The following is an 18,237-nucleotide window of genomic DNA, read 5'->3' as shown; positions in this document are numbered from 1 at the left end:
TGTTGTTTTATCCATCCATCTTCTCCCGCTTATCCGTGGTCGGGTCGCAGTTCCAGTTTTACTTGCATTTTAATAACATATATGGATACAAGGCATACATAAGACAATGGCATACAATTAAGACAACCAACTCAAGACCCACCTTTTAACCCACCTCTTAATAATTGAATCAAAATGTAATTATTCTTATTTTATTAATATATTCTTCTTGTTGAATTCAGTCCTGTGTTTGTATTAGGTGTTCTTATTGTGTAATCGATAGCACTGTGTGTTATTACCTGGGAACGGGGGTTAATGTTGTTTATGTTTTTGGTTTGTGAAGCACTTAGTGTTCAGAATCAGGTTTATCACCAGGTAGGTCGACACGTACGAGGACTTTGACTTGGTGTCGTACATAAAAGTACATTTGTTATGGAAATGTGTCTATAAATAAAGTTGGATCTGATTTTCATCCTGATTTCCACCTATGTTCCTCAGGGTCACGCAGCCATGGAGCCCATCGTTGTGGCGGCGAAGACGATGCTGGAGAGCTCGACCGGCCTCATCCAGACGGCCCGCTATCTGGCTGAGAACCCCAAAGACCCCCCCAAGTGGTCCGTGCTGGCAGGACACTCCAGGACCGTGTCTGACTCCATCAAGAAACTCATCACCAACATGAGGTAAGCCGCCACTCTGAGGTTCTTGTGATTTGTTCCTCTACTTAGCTATTTGTCAGCAGCGTTATCAGAGTCCCAGCATGCCCCTGTGCTTTATTACTGACTTATTACAGCCACTTCTCCCTGTACACACTCTTGAATCCTTCAAAAATCTCTCAAAACTCACTTATTCACTCTAGCTGTCAGAAAGATAGAGCACTTGGATTAGGGCTACTGTTTCTGATTTTGTGGAAAGCGTCTTTGAGCACTGGGAAAAGCACTATACAAATGTAATGTATTATTATTCTCACTGTACACACTCTCCATGTGTGTGTGTTTTGTTGTGCAGAGAGAAGGCTCCTGGACAGAGAGAGTGCGACGATTCTATAGAGGTTCTGAACGGCTGCATCCGAGAGGTGGACCAGGCGTCTCTGGCAGCCATCAGCCAGCAGCTCACCCCCCGAGAGGACATCTCCATGGAGGTACACACACATACACACACACACACACACACACACACACACACACAATCTATGAAATGGATTAGGGCGATTAAATGATAGAGGAAAACTTTGTGCAGTGTGCCTGACATCTATCATAACTGTAATGGCAACCGTGGAGAATGAGGATAATGTGTGTTCGAGTTAAAACGCCTATTGGTGTGTGTGTGTGTGTGTGTGTGTGTGTGTGTGTGTGTGTGTGTGTGTGTGTGTGTGTGTGTGTGTGTGTGTGTGTGTGTGTGTGTGTGTGTGTGTGTGTGTGTGTGTGTGTGTGTGTGTGTGTGTGTGTGTGTGTGTGTGTGTGTGTGTGTGTGTGTGTGTGTGTGTGTGTGTGTGTGTGTGTGTGTGTGTGTGTGTGTGTGTGTGTGTGTGTGTGTGTGTGTGTGTGTGTGTGTGTGTGTGTGTGTGTGTGTGTGTGTGTGTGTGTGTGTGTGTGTGTGTGTGTTGCAGGCTCTCCATGAGCAGATGGCTGCCTCTGTCCATGAGATCAGCAATCTGATCGATCCTGTGGGCGTGGCCGCTCGATCTGAAGCCTCTCAGCTGGGACACAAGGTAAAACATTTGATTCTACCCTTGGCCTTTTTGTTTACGTCTACGATGCTGTCGACTGGCAGCTTTAACTATTCTCAGGAATTGTCAATGTAATACCCAGAGTTTTGTGTTTTTATGTAAATGTTTCGGGTACCTACTGTACCTACTGTATATTGTGTATGTCTTTGCTTTATTGTAACTAAAAGAAAAATTCAAAATAAAGTATTACACAACAATTCTAAAACATTTGATGCGGACCAACTGAACACTGACTGGCTGCACTGACTGGATTTAACATGCTTAAGCAGTGGTGGAAGAAGTACTAAATTGTAAAAGTACTCCGTTACAAGTAAAAGTGCTGCATTCAAAATCTTTAGGAAAAGTACAAAAGATTCAACATCCAAATATACTTAAAGTACCAAAAATAAACTACTCGTTATGGGTAATGGCCCATTTCAGAAACTTATATATTCAATAACTGGATTATGATTATTGATACATAAATGTTTTCATCACAGCTGGTAAAGGTATATGTCAACATGTATTTAATAAACTAAGAAGTAAGTTGTACCTAAAGCTGTTGAATTAACGTAAGGGAGTAAAACAACAATATTGGCTTCCAAAATGTAGTTGAGTAGAAGTATAAAATAGCAGAAACTGAAAGTACAAGTACCTCAAAAATTTACTTGACTTTTTTACGCTGCTATTGACAATCTTGCACTAATGTACATTCCCAAAGATATTGAAGTGACTGTTATTTTGTATATATTGATTGTTGTGTTTTTATCTTAATGTGTGCATATGTGTAAATGTGTCGGTTGATGTGTCGGTTGATGTGTCGGTTGATTGTGTATATATATATAGGATATACATATTTTTATACATATTTGTATTCGGGATTTTGGGAAACAGTATTTCGATCTCTCTGTCTGTACACGCAAACTGAAACTAATCTTGTATGGTGTTGCCTTCAGGTGTCTCAGATGGTCAGCTACTTTGAGCCCCTGATCATGGCCGCCATTGGCACAGCCTCTAAGATCGTCAGCAGCCAGCAGCAGATGGCCGTGTTGGACCAGACCAAGACCCTGACTGAGTCCGCCCTGCAGATGCTGTACACGGCCAAGGAGGCTGGAGGAAACCCAAAGGTACTGACAGACAGGATCTGTTAGAAAAATATGTATAAAATACTGGGGTTTTTTCTTAAAATCTCAACATTCTGACTTTTTCTTAAAATTCTGACTTTTTCTCAAAATTCTGACTTTTTCTCAAAGTTCTCAACATTCTGACTCTTTCTTAAAATTCTGACTTTTTCTCAAAATTCGGGCTTTTTCTCAAAAATCTCAAAATCAGATGTTTTTTTATAAATCTGACCTTTTGTAAAAAATTCGGACTTTTTCTCAAAATCACAAAATTCGGACTTTTTCTCAAAATTCGGACTTTTTCTCAAAGTTCGGACTTTTTCTGAATACTTAAAAATGTTACGAATCACTCGTCACCGGCTTGAGCTTAAATCTCAGGATCCATGTATTTGTGATCCTCTCCAGAAGTAGTCATCACATACAGAGCATCAGCTAGTTCCTGAACAGTGTCCTTCACATGCTGATATCCAAGAGAGGGAGTTACACAGTCACAAGATGGAGGAATAGAAAGCAGTATTCAAGGTTTACTTCAGATTAGCTCCACGTCAGAAATGAGCATGCTTGTCATAAGTCTATCACATGTTAATCACATAGCTATCATATGCCTCAAACAGTCCTGATGCTCTTCTAGGTAATCACACATCCTGTCATGTTCACAGCTACAGTTGGGATACCTTTGTTATCACGTGACTCTGATATTGGAAGAGGACATTCAGAATTTTCCCAACAGTGACTCCATCTTGTGTTTGTGTGTCTGCAGGCGGCTCACATGCAGGAGGCCCTGGAGGAGTCGGTGCAGATGATGAAGGAGGCGGTGGACGACCTAGGGGCCACGCTGGCGGAGGCTGCCAGTGCAGCGGGGGCCGTGGGGGGGATGGTGGACTCCATCACCGACTCCATCAACAAAATGCAAGACTCCCCTGACATGGAGCCTGAAGGCACCTTCGTGGACTACCAGACCACCATGGTGAAGACTGCCAAGGCCATCGCGGTCACCGTGCAGGAGATGGTGAAGAATCATAATAATAATACACTTTATTTATATATATTATTTATATATACCTTTCATGCTTGACGCAGCCCGCAAGCCGCAAAAAAAAATCACAATAACAAATGAGGAACATAATTAAAATATGTAAAAAGGGTTAGCTTTCAATTAGCCAAAGCATGCTACGTGCTTCATACAGAAGAACAAATCATTGGCCAAGGTGCCTTCTGAGTCTGCAATAGGAGAAGTGTAGACGTTCTTCTGTACTGATGTCATTTCTTATTTGTTTTACGTTCTACCTGGTGAAATATACCCTTGTTATTATTCAACTATTGTCGTTTCTATTCTCTCCTCAGGTGACCAAGTCTAACACCAACCCTGATGACCTCGGAGGATTGGCCAACCACCTGACCAATGAGTTTGGAAATCTCGCAGATGAGGCCAAATATGCAGCCGTCACCGCAGAGAATGATGAAGTAAATAAAAAACACACGTTCATTTAACTAGGAGAAGTCTTGTGGGGATTAAAAATCTCTTTTACAACAGAATCGTGGCCAAGATAGTCGGCAGCACGGTAACACACAACGACTACAAACAATAACAGAGAATATAACATGGTAACAAAGACATCATCATACAAAGCATCTACCGGCAGAGTTTCCTGCTTCTCTGTCATTCAGAAGAACTTTAGATTTGTTTCGAGAGACTGAGCTTCCTGAGTTTCACTTCGTGCAGAACTAAACTTTTGCAACAGTAGAAACAAACAAGTCCTCGGCGTAGAGCCAATGAGTTCCAGTACTTCTGACAGATATAAAACATCTGCAGACGAGGTGGAAGAACACCAAGAATAGCCTTATAAAAAAGGGTATGCTAATTAGTCTTTCAGACCATTCAACCCGATAATGGTGCAAGGGTTTTAAGGTTTTTAATACATCTCAGAGCCACGTGTTAGACGGTCATACAAGATCGTAGACATTAGAAGATGCATTCATATAAACAACATCAGATAGTTGGATATACTTTATTAATCCCCGTGGGGAAATTGTTTCTCTGCATTTGACCCATCCTGTGTTAGGAGCAGTGTGCTGCCATTTTGAACAGCGCCCGGGGAGCAGTGTAGGGAACGGTGCCTTGCTCAGGGACACCTCGGTAGCACTTGGTCTTGCCGGGACTTGAACTGGTGACCTTCCAGTTGCCAAGCCAAGTCCCTATCGACTTCGCCACCACCGCCCCACTGGGTTGCATATCGTTGACTTTTTTACGATACCGATACCACTCAACCCTACAAAGAGCAGTTGGGTGTCGCAGCTACCCCCCAAGAACACATTTCTGTCCTTCCTGTAGTGCAGTGCTTCTCAAAGTGTGGTCCGCGGACCACTGGTGGTCCGTGAGCGCCCCCTAGTGGTCCGTGAGTATATTGGTAACATTTCACATTTGAAATAAATAAATAAATTGAAGTTTTTCGCACTCTCGCGGGAATATCTCCGCAATGGAACGAGCTTAAGTTTCACTTTCGATTGCATGATATAGCCCAGTGCAACACCTTCATCACACATGTTGCCACTTGTTTGTACCATTTTCAGGCAATTTGTAAAAAACTATGTGTTTTTGGATATTTGTGGAGTTAGGTGGTCCGCGAGTGTTTTTTTTTTGGTTAAGTGGTCCTTGGTATGAAAAAGTTTGAGAAACACTGCTGTAGTGTCATAAAACCCTTAGGGAACACATCTATTATCAAACCCACATTTACATGCCATTCCCAGGACACAGCAGTTGCATTTAATTAGGATTACACTGTATTAAGCTTTAATACCATAATTGCCACAACACAATAAAGCCTTGAATTGAATTGAGACGCAGAGCAGTATGTCTTTGTGTTGTCATTCCTATTTCTCTGTCTTTGTGTCTCCTCAGATTGGATCCCACATTAAGAAGCAGGTGGGGGAGCTGGGCTTCAGCTGCACCGGGCTGGTCACTAAAGCCGGAGCTCTGCAGTGCAGCCCCAACGACTCGTTCACCAAGAAGGAGCTGATCGAAAGCGCCCGCAAAGTCTCCGAAAAGGTCAGACCCCAACCTGTCACAGCCCTTCTTTTACATTTTAAAATCCCATAGATGTATGTATGTATGTATGTATGTATGTATGTATGTATGTATGTATGTATGTATGTATGTATGTATGTATGTATGTATACAGTAGATGTGAATGATTTTAGGTATTTGATGCATGTATGTATATGTATTACATGCATATATATTCATTTAACAATGTTCCTGGTAAATAATTGTGTGTGTGAGAAATCAGGTGTTGTTATTGTTTGTTTTTTGTAATTATTTTTTCTCTTTGTACATACAATCAGTACAGACCATTGTCTCATTTGTATGCATATATTTTGCTTTCCACTTCTAAATGACTTATGCCTTGTCGAAACACTGATGCCTGATTGGTTTTCTGGTTGCAGGTGTCCCATGTGTTGGCGTCCCTGCAGGCCGGTAACCGTGGCACCCAGGCCTGCATCACCGCCGCCAGCGCCGTGTCGGGGATCATCGCCGACCTCGACACCACCATCATGTTCGCCACCGCAGGAACGCTGAACCGAGAGAACGCTGAGACCTTCGCCGACCACAGGTACAGACCCCCCCCCCCCAGCCAGGAGACCCTTTGTAAACATATCAGTGTTTTATCCTTATATCCAAATACCAGCAGCCATTGAGGTTCTTTAAAATGTTTTCCTTTTATTATAATTTCGATTGTATTGTAAATGTATTAAGACGAACCGTAAAGAAAATATAAAATGAGATATACTTTATTAATTCAAGGACAATGCTTACATACAGAGAAAAACAAAACCACAAAACAAAAGAATAAGGGGTAGGGGGTGATTACAGTGTCAGTTTATTTTATGCATGTGATCCTATTTAGTGTAGCCATAGGAACACATGCATGCACATGGTCTATCATCAGTACATTGTTTACTCCAAAACATAATATACATATATCAGTGATTCCCACAGCATGTTAATACTTTGGGGGGCCCCCAAAGTATAATGGCTCCCCCCAAAGTATAATTTGTGTGTTTTTTGTTTTTTTTTACTCAGTGAGCACTCATTTGCATTTGCATTGGTGGCAATGAGTGCTCAGTGAGTAAAACAAACTTAAAAAACCATAAATTATACTTTGGGGGGAGCCACCCATAAATTATACCTTGGGGGGAGCCATTATACTGGTAAACAGCCTCTATGGGCGCGAGTCCAGACACACTTTTGGAATCAAATGATGACGTCAGTGGGATTATCTCCTTTATCAACTCCTAAGCATCCCCGGGACAACATCACTAGCCCCGCCCCTAAAAAGGTGTGAACTTGAGCCAATCAAGGACTACTACTACTAGGTCGTCCTTAGACGAGTTTGCCAACGGGTTCGCCAATCCTCACGGTCCTCCATACACCTGGCCAGCTCTGTGGAGCTTTCCACCCCCACATCCTTCCTCAGCACCTCCACGTATGTTGGCGTGGGGCGCCCTCTTGGTCGGTGCCCGTGTGTTGGCTCCCAGAGTACTAACTTGCCAGCTGGAAGTTCCTGGTGTCGATGGCAGTGACCTGCAAATTTCCTGGATGCCACCTTGTCACTCAGCCTGGGTAGCCCACCAGGACTAGCCCCGCTCCTACATTTTTGAGAGATTTCTGAGGAGATTTTTTTTCACGCACCGACCCCCCACCCCACCCCGAGTCGTTCCCCCAAAGTACATTTCATTTCTGCGGGAATCACTGAATATATATATTTTATTTATGTATTTCCTCCTTTCTCTTATTAATTTTCACTTTGCAATATGCCTTTTGTTGACAGTTAATGATGATTGTGAATATTTTATAAAGATCAGAACTAACTAACAGATCTAATAGAAATATAATTATAAACCAATAGTTTTGTCATAAGTAGCCAATCATTTGCAAAAAGAAAATAAACAAATAAATATGCAACAAAAGTGCTTCTGATGTAAAGTCAGCAGGAAAAGGGGATGCACACCAAATAATCCAAACACTCTCTACAGTGTGCATGTTTTTTTATACATAGAGGTGTTACTCCTGTCAGTTATGCATGTATCGTTGTTGATGGATTGGTTTTTGCCTTGACTGAAGGCAGCTTCTAACTTTATTTAAACAGCCGTGCCATGTTTGAGCACTGGATCCTGTTAATGCTGCAAACTACTGTATCAACAAGGCTGTTTTCTCCCAGCTAAAACTGATTTATGCTGTGAAGCTATATCATATATTCCTGTTTGGTATGAACATGTGCACCATGTGTGTACCATCAAAGCTCCTCAGTGATAGATGTGTACTTCCTGTGTGCAGAGAATACATCCTGAAGACAGCCAAGGCTCTGGTGGAGGACACCAAGCTGCTGGTGTCTGGAGCCGGAGCCAGTCAGGAGAGACTGGCCCAGGCCGCCCAGTCCTCCGTCTTCACCATCACCAAACTGGCTGATGTGGTCAAACTGGGAGCCGCCAGCCTGGGATCTGAAGACCCAGAGACCCAGGTGTGTGTCTCACATCACCCACAATCATTTCATGTTTTATTATTGAAGTTCCGTCTAATCCAAAAATCGATATGGTAGCAATAAGCTTGACTCCAACAAAAAATACGTCTCCGGTAAGTTTGGTTGACTCTTAAACAACAGGTATCAATACAAATACATATATTATATATATTATAGGACATAACTAGGCACTAAAGATCAGTCAATAAGCAGATGGCTGCTTGGGAAACAGCTTGGATAAGAAGTGAGGCACAACCAGTGTTGTGCTAGTTACTGAAAACCAGTAACTAGTTACCATTACTAGTTACTTCATTTCAAAAGTAACTCAGTTACTTTATTAGTTACTTACATAAAAAAGTAATGCGTTACTGTGAAAAGTAACGTTTTTGTTCTTTAAAGAAAGGCCTCCCATTAATGCCCTTAGCCTTCATTTCAGTACTGTTATTGCATTGGAGAATAATACAATCTGTTGATCAACTTGACATGCATTATATGCAATCTGGATTGCATCGATATTAGCTGGCTTTCCATTTTTGTATATTCTTTCTCCAGGTAGTTGGAAAACGTTTTCCGTCCCATATACCGTGTGCCGCCCGGACATGCTATCATGCTAACTAGCTCCCTGAAAGCGGGTGACTCCACTGTAGCAATAGCCTGCATGTGTTCTACAACATACCATGCAATGGCTTTATCGACTTTTCCCTGGCTAGCAGTCCCTTGGTTAAAATCCAGCCGCTGTTGCTTAGGTGGAGGTGGAGTGGCGTCGGCTGAGTCTCTGTGGTCTTAGCTACTAGCTTCGTCCCAGCATGTTGTTTTTGCAGATGTTTTAAGAGATTTGAGTTACTGGTTTGGGCAGTAGATAGAATCTTTGACCCGCCAAGACACAACTTACATTTAACTAAAACGTTCTTATCTTTGTGCTCGACAAAAGTGAAATAGTGAGAATATCTCCAGGTGGAGAAACTAGACTTGAGCTCCGCCGCCGCCATGATAGTCTTGTTAGTAAACAACACAAACACGCCCACAGCCCGTCTCCGCATGTGACACAGGAAGTATCTAAGTACATTTACTCAAGTACTTAAGTACAGTTCTCATCTCTGTTCGCCTGGCTGTTGACTATATTAAAACGAACGGAGTAACGCACCATGTAGTAACGGTAACGGAGTTACTGAATTTAGAAAGTAATGCGTTAGAGTACTAGTTACTGCCAAAAATAACGGCGTTACTCCCAACACTGGGCATAACACAGATTTAGGTTTGTGTATTTTGATGAAAATACAAACAGATACATTCAACAGTTGGCATTCTTTATTTAAATTAGACTCTACATCCATCAGATTAAGCACTTATAGACGCCTAAAACACTCATATGTGATTTAAAGGCAATATTTAAAGGCAATATGTGATTTCATTTTTATCTCAGCTACAACACAAGACATAAGGGTGCAACCAATAGCCGTCATTCATTGCTTAAATTAGACTCTGCATCCATCAAATGTAGCACTTATAGACGCCTAAAACACTCATTACCTCATGTTATATTCATTTGACTTGCACCAAAGTTTACTGTTCATTACAAATACCCAAATCTTAAGATATGGACATCGCCAAGCACTAAAGATCAGTCAATAAGCAGATGGCTGCTTGGGAAACAGCTTTGATAAGAAGTCAGGCATAACACAGATATAGGTGTGTCAACAGTTGGCGTTCTTTGTTTAAATTAGACACTACATCCATCAGATTAAGCACTTATAGACGCCTAAAACACTCATAACCTCATGTTATATTCATGTGACTTGCACCAAAGTTCATTGTTATTACAAAATACCCCGATCTAAAGCAATATAGTGATGTCATGAGGCACAAGATATCGGTCAAAAAGCACGTCTTGTCTGCTTCAGGAACAGCTTTGATAAGAAGTGAGTAAAAGGGCAATATATGATTTAATTTTAATCTCAGCTACAACACAACAAGACATCAGGGTGCTACCAACAGCCGTCATTCATTGCTTAAATTAGACACTGCATCCATCAAATGTAGCACTTATAGACGCCTACAAATTACCTCATGTTATATTCATTTGACTTGCACCAAAGTTTACTGTTCGTTACAAATACCCAACATATTAAGATATATAAGGACATCATCAGGCACATAATATCAGCTTGGATAAGAAGTGAGGCATAACACTGATTAGGGTTTGTATAAAATGATGATAAATCTAAAAGAAGCAAATAATTAAAAAGTAAAAATGGACTGTGGATGCAACTTTTTAAAAGTCACAATTTTAGTTTTGAACCATATATCAAACACTGTTAATCTGCTTTTAAGGAGCTGTAGTTGAGGTGGTCAATTCTACAGACACAATACAAATAGAGACAGACCAGTAGCTTTCAGTCCTTTAAAGGAAATGCCTTCATAAAAACCAACACATCTGCTTCTTCATGTGTCTTCTAATGACTCGTCTCTCTGCAGGTGGTCCTGATCAACGCAGTGAAAGACGTGGCCAAAGCTCTGGGGTACCTCATCAGCTCCACCAAGGCCGCTTCAGGCAAACCTCACGACGACCCCAGCATGCTGCAGCTGAAGAACTCTGCCAAGGTGAGACACACATCCCAAAGTCTCAGGAGGAGCATCAGATCTGCTACTGGGAACAGCTGGCTGCTCACATGAGGGTGGGGTCGTCCTGTGTGATGGGAGGGGGTTTGAGATGCTGTTTAACCATCAGAGGAGTACTTAGATTGGAGCATACTGACACTTTAATGAAGCACATTTTAAGGAAGGGAGAATGTTTAGTGGATTCACACACATTGGTTTTTCTATCCTTTGTTGTATGTTGTGAAAGAAACTATTATATTGACGTATTTCTTCTGCTAAGAAAAAAACCGCACCAACGGCTGGAACTGCGATAACAACAACTTTACTGTCCAAGTCTGTTTAAAGTTTCTGATCCACTAACAAGTCCTTAAACACTACAGAGCCCTAGTCCTTGACAGCGGTCTGTACTACTGTATTAACAGTGTCACATGTTCTGAATTGACCAATCAAAATCCGGTATTCAACTAAGCCGTGTCAAAAATACTGTTAAAACACAGAAGATGGGAACCAGGGTTCTTACGGTCATTGAAAACCTGGAAAAGTCATGGAAATTCAAAATGCTAATTCCAGGCCCTGGGAAAGTTATGGAAAACAATATTTTTCCCAAAGTTTTGGAAAAGTCATGGAAATGTAACTAAAGTTGCATCAAATATAATTTATATTTTATCTAATTGCCAAAATAGTAATACTATAATGATATTAAATACTGTATCGTATAGTAATGAAACGTAAAATGGCTTTTAACTGACGAGGTATTTTGCTGGTGAGAGATTTGAGTTGCTTTAGCGTGTAGAAGCTAGCAAGCCTACTATTTGATTTGTTTTAGATAGGCACGACATGTTTCATATGCAGACCTTATTTTCCTGTTCCATGTTAAAATAAACCATTTTCAGTGGTACCGCTGAAAGAGTAATGTTTTTTGTCATGGAAAATTAGGTAAAGGTCATGGAAAATCATTGGTGAAAAAGTGTATGAACCCTGGGGAACACGTTAACATGAAGACATGAAAATAAACATTTAGACTACCTATGGACACACCTTTGCATGCATTTACTGTTAATGCTGGTAGATCGAAGGTCTTTAAGACAAATCTCACTGTAAGATGCATTTCTAAACTGTGGCCTTAATGTGTCTTGTGTGCTGCAGGTGATGGTGACCAACGTGACGTCCCTCCTGAAGACGGTGAAGGCGGTAGAGGATGAAGCCACCAAAGGGACCAGAGCTCTGGAGGCGACCATCGAACACATCAAGCAGGAGCTGGCTGTGAGTGATGACACTTTATTTATTGGTTTTTCCCACACATAACACAATAACAGGAGAAAATGCAGGTGCTATATCAAAGAACAAGATGACAAAACAATAAGGATAATAACATAAAAAGACCATTACAGTAAAAGCAATGAGAAAAATAAACCAAAATACACAATGGCATGATAAGACAGTGATGACGCTCTTCATAGGTCGCTGCAGGGAGGACGTGTTTTGTGGGCTAACTCGGAAGATAGCATCGCAAGTGCTCCCACACATTAATGATACTTATATGTTTCGTTCAGCAGAGTAATTTAAACATATTAACACCACTTTTAGGATGGTGTAGAAGTGGCATAACCACCGCTAAGCTAAGAGGCTAATGTTCGGTGATATTTGTAGAGTTAGGTGTTCCGCGAGTGTTTTGTTATTGGTTAAGTGGTCCTTGGTATGAAACAGTTTGAGAAACACTGCACTAACTGTCCGCTGTATTTTCCCACTCAGGTGTTCAGCAGTTCTGAGCCTCCGCCAAAACCACCACACCTGAGGAGTTCATTCGCACCACCAAAGGAATCACCATGGCGACAGCAAAGGCAGTGGCTGCTGGGAATTCTTGTCGTCAGGAAGACATCATCGCCACGGCCAACCTCAGCAGGAGGGCCATCGCTGACATGCTGCACTCCTGCAAGGTGAACAGGAGCTATATATACAGTATATACACTTTTTATATACATCCTGACATCCTGAGCGCTTGATAACCAATGTGTCAAAGTGGATTTTGAATATATTTTTTTAATTCTGTATAATTTTGACTTTGAAATAATGGCATAATTATTATAATCTTTTTTTGTGATCACATTATTGAGATTAATACAAAACATTTACAACCAAAAGCACAACTTTTTTTCTTTTTAAATAAAATAACTAAAAGTACATAAGAAAAATTAAACACACACACACACATACCATGTATACATCACTTCAGGGGACATTACATTGACTTACATGCATTTCCTGGAGACTTATCCTAACCTTAACCAACACATGCCTAACCCTAACTCTTAACTTTTCAGATGTGTCGTTGAGATTTAAATAAAGGTTTAGTTTGAAAATTGACCATTGACTGCCCACTTTCTGCCACTTGCATGATTTGTCACTGCAGCCGGTGTACTGGTCTTCAGTTTACATGTTTTATTTTATAATACTTTTTATTTATTGACTTATACTGCCTGTACTGCCGATGTTTGGTTCATTTTTGTATTTCTGCCCCTCAGCAAGCTGCGTACCACCCAGAGGTCAGCAAGGACGTCCAGATGAGAGCGCTGCGCTACGGCAACGAGTGTGCGTCTGGATATCTGGGTCTGCTGGAGCATGTGCTGGTGGTAAGACATCTCTACCCACGTACCTGAACACACACACACACACACACACACACACACACACACACACACACACACACACACACACACACACACACACACACCACACACACACTCACACACACTGTAGCTGCACATTTCTCCCAGGAGTCCCTAAAAGCATTTTATTACTTTGACAGAAGTCTAAATGAGGTAGTCCCGCCTCCCTTTCACTATTACATTTTCTCCTACGCTAACATATTCCCAGCGCGTGAGTTGATAAGTAATGTGTCTCTCTTTGTAGTCATAGATTTAGCAGAATTATCTTCATTCTCCCGCAAATAATGTGTAGTACATTATTTAATTTAAACGTTATTGTGCCAGTTTAGTTTTACAATAGAGTCAGAAAGTGGTTATAAGGCAGGTTACAAAAGAGAACACGTAGAATACACAGTAAAGTCACACCACCTCTCCGTCACATTTACTCCATTTACTGCGAGCTTTGTTCATCATTCCTCACTGTGTATTAAAGGGTATGAAAATAGTAATGTCATAACCTTGCACATGTGACCTTCCTGCTTGTCATTGCACTTGTGCTATTTTAATAGAGCCGTAAAAAGACTATTTTATAACCAATGACAAAAGAGGCACAAAAGGACATTTCTGTGGTAGGTAAAATAAAATCAATCCAGAGTTTATTCTGATACTGTGGACTGTTTTTATTTATTGCACTTCAACCCAGCTCTGTACCGGAATAAACTCCAATGACTCCACAGATCACATCCACTCTTGTATTCATCCATGTGCTCTATTGTCATAACACCATCTTAAAATATGCTTTATCTCTGATCTCATTTTTCCATCTTTTCGACTGTCATTTCCAGCGATAGCATGATGGCTGCATGCGTTCAAACTAGGGCTGCTCGATTATGGCAAAAATCATAATCTCGATTATTTGGGTCAATAATTGATATCACGATTATTAAAAACGATTATCCATTTACTTTGAAAACTTCCATTCATTGAAAAAAAAATGTTGAACAGTTGATTATCCTGAACTGAAAAACCAATACAACAAATAATTTCAAAAATATAAATAATCGTTTTATTTCGATTATGTTGTTTTCATAATCGTTGCAAGCCAAAATCGTAATTGCGATTAAAATACGATTAATTGAGCAGCCCTAGTACAAACCTCTGCTTCCTGTGTGTGCTACCAGCAGCTGTCATGTGTTTAAAGACCTCTTTTCTTTCCTTTTCCTTTTCCCTTCGCTCTGTCAATGCTCCTTTTAAACTTGTGGCTCACTGATGTGGGTGCAAGCCGGTGAGTACAGCGCGTGAATGACCTGCACAAGAGTGGCGCCGCACTGAATACTTAATACCACAGACAATGATGCAGAGAAACCTCAGCAGCACGTTAACAGATGAGTGGATGCATGTGTGTACGCATCCAAAGACGGATGACTATCAGTCAGCTGATGGTCACTTAAGAGTGCTCAAGAGATATTTTGCTTGTAATGTTTTGTGCATGGTGTTTTCTAACTATAGATATGGAGTTGTACGTAATCTCTATTATTTGTGTAAACAATCTGTCATGGCTTCCTTCCTTGTCTTTCCATCAAGCCACTAGACGCCTTAAACAGACATTTCTAACTCGTTTATTTTCTTTAAATTACTCACAGTTTGAAGTGTTGCTTGGCCTCCGATGGTTTAGACGATGTTACGATGTGTTAGCTCAAAATAAAATAACAAACTTTTGCACATGCAACACAGAAAATAGGCCTTTACAATATTCAACAGAAATAGGCAAAACTCAAATAAAATAACAAACAACTTCGTATTCTTTCTTTCTTAATAATGCTTATATAACTTCATAACTTAAAGGGTACTTGTACGGTTTGTATGTACGTGTACGGTTAAAAACTGTTCCTCGACGGCGTCTCTCAACAGGTTGCCCATCACTGTGGCGTTAGCGCAGGCGCCATGGGAATTGTAGTCCTTTATAGTGCGTTGACTACAGACGTCACAATTAGGTGGCCTTTCTTATAAAATCAAAATACTGGCTCTAACACCATCTGTGCATACATTTTAAATACCTTCCACAAATGTGAAAAATTATTATGCAAATATAAGATGAATATGCAGATATACAAACAAATTCAAGAGAGAGGGCATTTATGGATCTCAATTCTTTGCGTGGGGGTTACATTTTACACGCACAGACTTTTGATACAAGCTGGTTCAAAAATCTACTTGGGTCACTGCTTGCTGAGTCGACTCCGCATTTTAAGTAAGATCATGCATTCTGGTTACGGCTGTTTTTTAAATAACTAGCAGCAAGTAACGTGCTTAAATGTGTTCACAATGTTTGCACTGACTAAGTCTGAGCAGTGACCTAATGAAATCCCTAAAGGTATTATTATTATTATTGTTATTACCGAAATGAATGATTGAGGAAACCACAATTGGTATTACCACTGCAGATGGCCAAACTCTCAGAGCACCTTCAACACTTCTCGTCAATGTTGGCCAAAAGGTTGAATCACTAAGAAAACTAACTAAGTGATGAATTAATACTTCTGAACTTAAATGACATTACAGCATGTACAGTTAATAAAATGATATATATTTGTTTTAATTTATATATTAAAGTATGTTTTCTGTTAATGAGTGTAGATCAATCTTAATTATGTCGAGTGTGATTATTAAGTAGAAGAGAAATGAGATGGACACAGAAGGGTGTGTGTGTGTGTGTGTGTGTGTGTGTGTGTGTGTGTGTGTGTGTGTGTGTGTGTGTGTGTGTGTGTGTGTGTGTGTGTGTGTGTGTGTGTGTGTGTGTGTGTGTGTGTGTGTGTGTGTGGCCCCGCTGCATGCGTTCTTGTGCAGTTACGTCCTTTGCCTCTATCTCCTCATGACAACACATCTGAATAAACTTGATCTGGGTATGGCCTGAGCCCTGTTAATGCCCTGCACCTGTCACACACACTGCTCACACACACCGCTCACACACACACACCGCATGTCTACCTAGGACAGTCTGAGGACACACACCGAGCAACAGTACAGGCAGAAGTACTTCTTAACTTAAAGTGGAGTACTATTGTCTTAAAATACTCCATTACAAGTCAAATTCGTAATGCATTATCAGCAACATTTACTAAATATATCACAAAAGTATAAAAAGTATAAAAGCAGAATGTCTCTTTTTGACAGTTTTTATAGAATATTATTATTCTCTTTAATCACCAATACATTTCATATAGTTTTATTATTATACTTTGTTAATGGTAAGACAATTTTAGTAACATTTGAAAATACTGTGTGGGTAGAGTAAGTAGTACATGACTGCAGCTTATCATGTGCTTTTGTACAAAGTATCTAGAAACTATTAGTGTTAAATAATTGAGCAAAAAGTACAATATTTGCCTCCAAAATGTAGTAAACTAGAAGTATATGTAGCATAAAATGAAAATACTCAGTAGTAGTATGTACAAATATTACTCTAGGACAATACATGAGTAAATGTTACATTATAACACTGCCTTATTTTTCAATTTGCATTTATACAAGACATACAAGAGCACATAAGCATAGACAGAAACACACAAGCACAATAAAATCACAATTGCAGATATTTACAGATACAAGAAATAGGCACAGATGGTTAGAAAAATAAAGATATAACCCCCAATCCAGTTTATAATAGAATACGTGATTGTCCAGTAACATGTTTAACAGATTTAAAGATTTTTCTAGAAGGTTTTTTACATTTCTCTTTGGTTTTGTTTTTGTCGTATCAAGGATCTGAAATGAAAGTAATGGATAATATAACTTTTATTTTCCTAGCATTAAACAATCGCAAAATGCTGCAATTTGATAAATACAAGTGCATGGCAATAAGAAGCATAGATAATGCAGAATGTGAGCTTTTAAAAGGTGGGAAGTAACTAAGTACATTTACTCAATTACTGTATTCAAGTACAATTTAGAGGTACTTTACTTGAGTATTTCCATTGTATGCTACTGTGTACTTCTACTCCACTACAGTTCAGAGGTAAATGGTGTACTTTAACTCCACTACATGTATTTAATACCTTTAGTTACTTCACAGATGTGGATGAATGATGTGAAATATAATCAAGTGTTAAATCAGACTTTAGTTCCACCTGGAGTAAATCCACCAGCTACCCTGCAGTATACAAAGCCATTCAGACTAGCTGCACCTTTACCAGCTTTGAGAACACTTTCATGATCAATCATTATAAAACATATCATATATATTATTCTGAAATGGACCAGTCTGCACGATGACTACTTTCACTGTCGCTACTTTCACTATATTTTGATGAGAATACTTTTGTACTTTTACTTGAGGAACATTTTGAATGCAGGACTTTTACTGTAACAGAGTATTCCTACACTCTGGTACTTCTACTTTTACTCAAGTACAAGATCTGAGTACTTCTACTTTTACTCAAGTACAACATCTGAGTACTTCTACTTTTACTCAAGTACAAGATCTGAGTACTTCTACTTTAACTCAAGTACAAGATCTGAGTACTTCTACTTTTAGTCAAGTACAATATCTGAATACTTCTACTTTTACTCAAGTACAACATCTGAGTACTTCTACTTTTACTCAAGTACAACCTCTGAGTACTTCTACTTTTACTCAAGTACAAGATCTGAGTACTTCTACTTTTAGTCAA

The 18,237-nt window shown here is 40.0% G+C and overlaps 1 protein-coding gene across 1 annotated transcript in view; it reads left to right on the top strand.

The window, feature by feature from the left end:
• Positions 1 to 18,237, top strand: part of tln1 (talin 1) — a 103,362-nt gene that overhangs the window by 71,730 nt on the left and 13,395 nt on the right. Inside the window, 14 exon segments of the mRNA XM_034199128.1 lie at positions 478 to 659; positions 985 to 1,117; positions 1,586 to 1,687; positions 2,641 to 2,811; positions 3,566 to 3,814; positions 4,150 to 4,269; positions 5,705 to 5,851; positions 6,250 to 6,416; positions 8,141 to 8,324; positions 10,800 to 10,925; positions 12,069 to 12,185; positions 12,675 to 12,696; positions 12,699 to 12,859; positions 13,445 to 13,552. Coding sequence (XP_034055019.1) covers positions 478 to 659; positions 985 to 1,117; positions 1,586 to 1,687; positions 2,641 to 2,811; positions 3,566 to 3,814; positions 4,150 to 4,269; positions 5,705 to 5,851; positions 6,250 to 6,416; positions 8,141 to 8,324; positions 10,800 to 10,925; positions 12,069 to 12,185; positions 12,675 to 12,696; positions 12,699 to 12,859; positions 13,445 to 13,552 — 1,989 coding nt within the window.

Source organism: Gymnodraco acuticeps, unplaced genomic scaffold (genome assembly GCF_902827175.1).
Source record: "Gymnodraco acuticeps unplaced genomic scaffold, fGymAcu1.1, whole genome shotgun sequence".
In the NCBI taxonomy this organism is placed as follows: Eukaryota; Metazoa; Chordata; class Actinopteri; order Perciformes; family Bathydraconidae; genus Gymnodraco; species Gymnodraco acuticeps.
The sequence above is the reverse complement of the archived record's forward strand: the minus strand, read 5'-3'. Positions and strand labels throughout refer to the sequence as shown.